Here is a 9005-nt window from a genome sequence, read left to right as displayed (position 1 = left end):
AAGCTCAGCACAGGGGTAGGTAGGTGTGGACCAGAGTTCCATGTTAACACAGAAGGCAGGTGTGTTCAGATTTCAGTAAATGGGAGAAATAAAAGGGTTGACTGCAGAATATGAGAACCATGCAAGTAATAAGCAGGGTACCCCAGCTTGGCAAACATAACCCAAGGCTGTAAAAGAGCAAGATGCATGTTACTGTAAAGAAATGCTGCATGTCAAGACTCCAACATACAACTCATTATAGGTAATAATCTTACACAAAGTCAAGAGATTTTGTTTGTTTTTTTTCACTTTAATTGGTGTTTAATAAGTTCACAAGGAAAAAAAAAAATCTTGGCGTACATGAAATCAGAACAATACAACCAATTGAGGGAGAAAAATGTAAAAACAGAATTTCAGCCCAGGAATGAAAAAAACATTTCAGTGCGATGGATATGCAATGCGCTTCATACCACAGTGCGTTCAGCGTTTTGCCAACCTTGAGAAAAATAAAATACATCTTTCTGAAAGGGGAAAAAAACCTAAACCAGCTAGGAGATTACTGCTGACTGGATATGAAAAGGAGCAGAAATGAAATGATTATTGCCATGGTCATCTTAAGTATCATTCCAGTCACTAGAACAGGGAGCTGGAACGCTACACTGCTACAAACATGTCTGATAGACGGCGGTCTGCTCCTGTACTAAGGCTTACTTGTAAATGATCACATGAGGAACACAAAGGGTCATGAAGTGAATGTACACTGAATGGCAAACTAATACAGGAAAGCCCTTGTTTGCTGCAGGAGCTCAACAACTTACATGTTAACCCAGCAATGGTTACTAGTTTCTTTTCCATACTTCAGTGCATGATCTACAAAACCTTTCGGGAAGCTCCAAGAATTTGTAATATGAAAAAAAAAAAAAAAAAAAAAAAAAGTGTACAATAGAGGGCTGAAAGGATAAGTGTAGTGATGACATAGGTGAAGTGATCCTCAGCAACCAAATATTTTAATGGACTTCTGCTTTACCAGATAAAACTCATGGAACAGTCTCACAGAAGATACAAAAAAGCATATTTTAGTTGCTTTTTCATGTCAACCAGCTATACTATACATGTGTGTCCAGTAGTGTGCATTAAATCATGAAATGGGCATCCAATGCATCTCCCACCTTTTCATTGTATTTATCTCTGAACTAGCATAGCAACAATTCCAGTAAGAATGGACATATACATAAGACAAAAGATAATACTAAAGGAAGAGAAATATCAAGGGTGACATAACTGACCTACTCTGTAAAATGCAAATTTTACAAGTATGCAGCCAGTGAGCTCAGTAAATCAGATTTGCATACATGTCCTAAGGACTAAAAGTATTGGATCAACACAATACAAGGCCTATTCACATCTATGTGGTACCTATAAGGGGGAAGGGTGCATGTCTTACTAGGCCAGAGGTGTACACAGTCCATTCTTAATGAAAGGACTGCTTTTAACATCCTGAAATCAGATCATATAGATGTAAACGGCCACTGAAGAAGGGGCCAGCCACAGCATCCCACATTTTTTTAGCACATGGCTCCTTAAAATGGACAAACATTCTAACTCCATTACAGTAAAGCACCAAAAGTGATAAATACTCAGGGAACCATAACAGGAAGATTTATGAAAATCTCTCATTCCTCATGTGGCCACTGCACCTTTTATCTTTTTATTGTGTACAGGCTCACCCCACAAGGACTGTTGACTTCAATGCCTGTGCACACAGCAGCTTAGATCATGTAGGACAAGTAGATCTCTTGTTCCGGTCCCCACAGCCATTCAAGCATTTCACCCTTTAGCACAGAGGAAACCCCACCACCAAGTAATGGGTTTTGTTTTTGCCCACAAATTCAACTTTGAGATGAATAAAGAGCTGTACACAACACATGCCAGCACCTGGAGGCATAGTTATTATATCTGGCAGTACTGTGCTTTAATTTTTTCTTAGAAATGCATGTTCCCCTCCACTCAAAGTAATATTAGAGATTACATAAGAATGTTCAAACCAATGTTTCTCAACCAGGGTTCCTCCAGAGCAGTGGTCACCAACCTTTCCAACCTCACAGACCACTAATTTCTTTAAACTCAAACCATGCATGCGCAGGGAGCTGTGTGTCACTCTGGGCAAAGTTTTTTTTCTTCTTAGAATGACATGATGCCAGAACCCACCCACTCTCCCATTGCAGGCTCAGGCCTACTTGCTTAATTCCAAGGGGGACAGTAGAGCAGGGGGTTGTAAACACAACAAAAGTTGTGTTCACAGGCGTGCGCTACTATCCCCCTAGGATGTTTAGCAAGCAGGTCTTAGCCTGTGTGGGGAGAGTGGGCAGGTTTTGTCCATACAGGGTGTCACACACCAGAGGATGCTAGATGTTTCTTGAGAAATGGAAAGTTTGTGCTGCACAGGTGGCACAAAAATGATGCCAATGATTATTTTGGATGGCTTTCTTCCCAATGGCCGGACCTGTATGAGACATTCATCCATCATCCCCACATTAATGTAATCTGTGGATATATTATAGAAGGGGTTCCCCAATGTTAAAAGATTAAGAAGCACAGATTTAGGCTGATGGAAATACGTACATTTAGAAGACCTCAGCAGGCTGTTACATATTATAAAAACACCCAGACAGGGTCCTTGCAGGATTTGAAACCTAACTCAAAAACACAAGGGGACTAAATCTAAATATTTCCAGCTTTGGCATTCTTTTTTAACATTGCAAACAGCTCTGGACAAAAAAAATCCAGAATGCTGGAAATGTCCTATTCCACAATTAAACGATCCTATTTTTTTTTATAGTAGAGAAAGTGAGCTTGTAGGGTAGATAATGTTATTTAATGTTAGAATAGGTCACGGTCATACAACAGTATAGGAAGATACTGAAAAGGTTCAAAAATTATTAGGATAACAAGGCAATTGAGCACCAAGTACAAAGCAAACCTGTCAGACACTGTATTCCAGCTAGGAGACCTCTTTGGGGCCCAATGTCCCAATATGCTTTATTACCAAAGTCTAGTACAACAACTCTGGGGCAAAGTCTGTTGACCTTATTGGTCAGAGGTCAGGGAATGGGCTTAGGATTTCTGGATAATAAAGGAGCATGAACAGGTCTTCATTTGAGTCTGCAACTTTTTTCCAGCCTGTTGAAAATCACCTTTCATTAGGTGTATGCATGTTAAGATTGTGCCGGTCGGAAATATTTTGTAAATATGGTTAACAGATGCCTGCCTGTGATTACATTGACAAAAGGTGAAGGCTACAGCAGTATGAAGAAATTAAAATCTGCTGATTTGTTTGTACTGTGCTATTCACCAGGTATTACCACCACTGCTACTTAGGGGGGGGGTTTGAAAAGAAAAGTCCAACTTCAGTGCCGCTTCAGACTGCAACAACTACAGCACTGATATACTGCAATTCCACATAACCTAAAAATGTGGAACTATAGGACTTAATGTGGTGCACAAAGAAGAGAAAATAGAAAATGTTAAGGGGTTTTACATGAAAGAAAAAAAAAAAAAAAAAAAAAAAAATACATATTCACACAGAATATTAGAACCAACTTCTTACACAACAAAGTGAAAAAAATAGTGTCCCTTTAAGAATTCTTCAGCATTAGAAAACCAAAATAAAATTTGTATGGGCTAAATTTAGAATTAAAAAAAAAAAGTCAAATGTCGGGCCCAGGATAATCAAAAGAATTCTCCACAAAATGGGAAATGAGACCTTTTTGTTTAGGTAAAAAAGCAACTCCATTCCAAAATACGAGTCCCCCACCACTACTGTCCAGGACTGTAGGAGAGATTATCCCCATCACGATAGCAACTGTGGGGCAAAATTTAAAGCCATTTGTGCTGCTAGTCTACTTGTGACCTGTGCCTTCTACTGCAGGGTTCAACACAGATTTTATTTTTTAAGCCGGTGGTTACTGAAAAATGCCAGGTGGTGCGCCCGGCTCTTTCGATATATGTTTCTATATGAAGTGTTGCCTATGGCCAATCCTGAAGCTAGAATCTAGCTTATGCGGAGGCCAACAGCCCCACTAGAATTATAGAACTTTACCTCTGCTTTTCAATAAAATGGTAACTAATAACATCTTTTTATAATGAAAAGTTTTGGCTGAGGAAAAAAATAAAATAAACAAAACGACTAGATGATAAAAAAAAAAATCTAATACTTTAGGACAAATGTATTCAGATAATCCCAGAACATTTGTCCCAATAAAAAAAAAAAATATATATTCATGTGAAAGAACTTTCTTTATGTCACAAACAAAAATATCGTTCTACCACACTTTGTATTGCCTTAATATTTACGCTATTGTTCCAAAGCAATATTTAACTTTTTGCATTTGTTGGTGTTAAGAAGCATGCTTGTTTTGAGTTTTGGTACTTTGTCAAATATTGCTCTTACTGTGCTTACTCTGAGTAACAGAAGCACAAAGAGTTTTGAAAATTCTTTTAACAATTACACTTTGACGATGTGCAGATTTCTTTTTTCTTTTTTTTTCCTTTTACATTTTTTTGTGTTTTTTTTTTGGTGTTTTTTTTGTTTAACAAAACTACACGTATCAATCAATCATTACTTCAGTCACACTTTTATGGTGAAAAATGCTAGCTACGTTTCACTCACACTTGCCCATGACATCCCTTCAAAGCACAAAAATATAAAATACTAGTCTAAGTAACAGCAACAATACTACAGAACTGCAAATGGCAGAGGCCAAGAGGGTTTCTGACAACCTTTTTTACGGTGGATGGTAAAAGGACAAGATTGAATATGAATGGTGGAGCAAAATTAGAAGATTGTCAGAAAAGTATCATCTACAATATGGCTGCATCCAGCTTAAACAAATGGGCCCATTGGCAGCCAATAATAGGAGATAAATATTAAAAACTGGAGGTTTACCCGCAGAACTCTATAGATTTCTTTTTTTACATGACAAGAAATCTAATTGATGATATGGGTGGCAGCTCTAGTTGTCACATCACAAACCCACTTGTGGCTTCCCCTGACTTGCAGCTTTGGATTTAAATATGCAGATGAGACAAAGGGTTTTGGGGGTCACAACATTTTTTGTTGTAACTTTAACAAAAAAAATAAATAAATAAAAACCCTTGGCTTAATACCATTAGCAAAAAACAATATTATCCTCCATTAGCAGGTGCAAAGTATCATAGGATTTAAAACAAACAGTATTTCTGAAGTCTCTAAACACTACTACTAGTTAGTCTACTTTTGGATTTTTTTTGGATTTTATTTTCAAAAAAAGAACGGGCAAGTGTCTCATGCTACTCTCCTGCATTCAGAAAGGCACAGATTGATTACAGTGTTACATATGTCCTCGTTTTTTGAGATTAGAGCCAAAGACTCCAGAAGCCTATGGTACCTGAATGGCAGAAGTAGCTTTAGGTTCTACTCTATTCAGATGGCAATTCTGGCTACAGCTAAAGAAAAGACAAAATTAAAACTTATAAACGAGGGTATGCTTAGATGCACAAAGCAATGATTTTACAAAACACAAGTACATCCATCCATATGACAAAAAAAAAAAAAAATCTATAATTCTTCTACCTATGCCAAGCAAAGTTTAACAGCTTGCCAAAAAAAAGAAAAAACACACACACACACCATAAAAGAGAAATTAACATTTGCAAGACTGTTAATCTCAAATGCAAAACAAGGGAAAATTAAAGAAATAAAAACACCAAAGATCTGAAGTGGCAACTAAAGATGTTCAGAGACCCTGGGGAAAAACAGACAAATGGAGTTTTGTCTCAACACAGTAATCTTTCACAGCTACAGCTAAAGATGCTCGCTCACAGCTGAGTGCGAGAGAAGAGTTCCTCTCTGGAAATATCAGCCCACTCATGTCCTCCATCAGAAGCAGTGTCAGTACTAGAGCTGTCACTTGAGTAGATCTTCTTTCTGAAGCTACCGTCTTTTATTCCACCACTGGAGCCGATGGAGACTTTGGCATTGTTACAGGCAGACATCTAAAAAAAAATAAAATTGATTTAAATATGTAAATGGTAAACTATTCAACAAAGATATGTAAGCAAGAACAAAGTGTGGTATTGGGTAAATCAGGAATTCACTGCTGAGGGGGGGGGAAGCGAGCTTTGACAATACTGATCATACAAAAGAAATGTTAGGCTTTGATATAGATAAGTATTTTTACTGCATGTTAATAGGAAAAATTTAATCGTATGTCCCCTATTTAATATACAGTGCCGTGTTATATGTTGCCGCTATGGAATAATGAATAAGTAAAATTCTCTTCACATTGTAAGGGTCCCCCTTCCTAAATACGCTCATCACTCTGCATGTCTCTTTAGTTGTCTGCCCAGGAGAGGCACTCGCCTCAGCAGCCAGTGTATGTAAAATGCAGTTGTGGCAGAAGCACTTTATTTTCCCATGGGCTCAGATGTGAATTTACCAGCCAGGTTCACACTTCTGCAGGGTGATTGATTGAACTCAACTCAAGTCACAGCCCATGCAGGTACTTGTTACAAACTACAAATTGCATGGCTTTGGTGCCTCCAGCAGTAGGATTGTACGAATGATATTCATTTTTAAAGAAATGCTAGAAATCAAAAAGCCAAAAATGGGAAGAATCATACCGGTAACGCGGTCATGAACTCACAGCTTTGGGCCACTTTAAGATTGGAATTACAACACCAACATTACAGTAAAATGCTTTTTATTTTATTGAAATTTTTTTTTAAATGTACCAGAGAAAAAAAATAAGTAAAATACATAAAGTCAAGACAATACAAAAGAACAATTTAAACATTTTGGTAAGGTATAACGCCTCCATACTATCAGTATTAACAGCTGGTAGCTAGAGAGACAATACACGGTATTGCACAAAGCATGTGAAGTGAACATCGTTGAGGTACAATAATCACAATTCCACTCCATATTGGCAGAGTTCCAGAACACAGATAACAGCATTTCACCAGTTTCAGCTATTAGAGTCCCCATTACCATCATTACATAAAAAAAATATATATATCAACCCCAGCTATTAGAGAAGGAGATGTATACTGAACACCCATAAAGAACAAGCATAAAAGAATCAAAGATAAGAAACAGACAGACATAAGATCTGGGTATATTCATATAACAGGAAGCAAATTATTACCGAAGAAAAAAAGGGGTATCATGAAATTTCCTTATGGAATATGGAAAATGTGAAATTATGCTAACATGCTAGAGTATTGATACGGATCATATCTGCCTAATATCCTGAATCCACTTATGAAGATCCAATTCTGAGGGAGGAGAGAATGATTTCAAATTGAAAGTGATTAGACAAGTGCTGCTGTCAGTATATATGTGAGGAGAGTTTAATTTGTAGTTTAGAAAGACCTCTGACAGGTAACCCCAGCAGATAAATTAGTGGGTCCCCTTGGATCGAGATGGAAATTAGCCGAGATAAATATCAATCAACTATTCTACAAAACCCAGTGGACATAGCCAAAATATAGTGATTATGTTCCCACTGCATGTAAACATCACCAGCATAGGTTACTTACTGTGGGATAAAAATGTGTAGCCTGTCTGGGGTAAAATACCAATGTGTCATAATATTATATAAAATTTACAAGGTAAAGAGTACATTATGAACTTTTTGGGGGCAACATATGCTTTTTAATGCACGGACACCAAGACACGCAAGTAATACTGTGAGCCATAGAAGTAAAAAAAAAAAAAATAAAAATAAAATAGTAATCCATGCTTAAGGTAGTGCTTTACATTAGGCAGCCCATTCTTGTAAATGAGTGGCATAATCTGCCATGCAAATGAGATCTAAAATAAATTGCACAGCACCGATATTAAACAAGTAACGGAAAAGAAGAAAAGTATTCCAAAAACCACATTACCTACTTTCTCAAGCCCCAGAGGATGCCATCCAGAGCAAGAGATATCGTTCCCACTGTTCTTATCTATGGGGCCTTCTTCCTCAACACTCTCGCAGAATGCTGCATTGGAATACAAAAGTTTGCATAAGTGACCCACAATAACAATTTATTAACAAGATAAAGGGAAAAAAAAAAAAAAAAAAAAAAAAAAAAAGGGTTTTTCCTTACAGTCACAACAGGGTCCGGCAAACAATGGAGAGTACAGCGCTTTCTGCCACCAGAGCCGATCTACTTCTATAAAATCAACGTCTTGAAAATAAACACTAAAAGGAGAGAACTAAAAAAAAAAAAAAAAAAAAAAAAAAAAAAAATCACAACAGAGCATCTAAAAATATATTTAATGTAACATGATCAGGAATACCAACGCCTAACTACTTTAAATTACCAAAATAACTATGTATGGGTTTGAATGTTCTGGATTCTAAACACATACAATCTTCACTGGCTTCCACAGTTCAATATATCCTGTACCTTCATCATAATAATGAGTCAAAGCAGGAGAAGTTACTTGCATATTGATTGCTATGGATACTTAACGAAAGCAAGCAATGACACCTACTGAGCATTAAATATTTAAAGGGTATTAAATCCTTGTTTTACAACAAGCTATAGCAGGCTGCTTTGAAGTGTGCTAGTGTCTAAAAAGAAAGCCTAGCACTAGTTGTGCTCCCAAAAGTTACATTTGGGTTGTGTGATTTCCCAATTCAAATCTAGTAAGCTATAGTTTTTTCCCCCAGATTCAAATCTAGTTCTAATATAAATTCTAATCTAATATAAAAATCCTGGCTTATATGTTGTACTCAACTATAGTTGGACACCCTCGATTTAAAGGCTATAAATACACTAAGCTGGAGCAAGCTCCCTCTTCACTATTTGTGCCCGCACCCCCTTCATATTCAAAGTTTACACAGAACAAGAAAATTAGCTTCTACATACCTCATCCATATATTTGCTAGGTATAGAGAAGCATCCTGTGCCCAGGGCAGCCCTTCTGTCGCATCCTGCGCCCAGGGCAGCTCTTCTGTCGCATCCTGTGCCCAGGGCAGCCCTTCTGTCGCATC

The 9005-nt window shown here is 37.3% G+C and overlaps 1 protein-coding gene across 1 annotated transcript in view; it reads right to left on the bottom strand.

The window, feature by feature from the left end:
* Window positions 1-268: 268 nt before the first annotated feature.
* The window catches only part of KIAA0232 (KIAA0232 ortholog), a 25146-nt gene continuing 16409 nt past the window's right edge, over window positions 269-9005 (bottom strand). The window contains 4 exon segments of the mRNA XM_072406470.1: window positions 269-6012; window positions 7910-8004; window positions 8113-8221; window positions 8881-9005. The exon segment at window positions 8881-9005 is cut by the window's right edge and continues 7 nt beyond it. Of these exon segments, the coding sequence (XP_072262571.1) occupies window positions 5836-6012; window positions 7910-8004; window positions 8113-8221; window positions 8881-9005 (506 nt within the window). The 3' untranslated portion in view covers window positions 269-5835.

The sequence above is a fragment of the Pyxicephalus adspersus genome, chromosome 3 (genome assembly GCF_032062135.1).
Source record: "Pyxicephalus adspersus chromosome 3, UCB_Pads_2.0, whole genome shotgun sequence".
Taxonomy (NCBI): Eukaryota; Metazoa; Chordata; class Amphibia; order Anura; family Pyxicephalidae; genus Pyxicephalus; species Pyxicephalus adspersus.
Note: the sequence above shows the minus strand (reverse complement) of the source record. Positions and strands in the feature narration are given on the sequence as shown.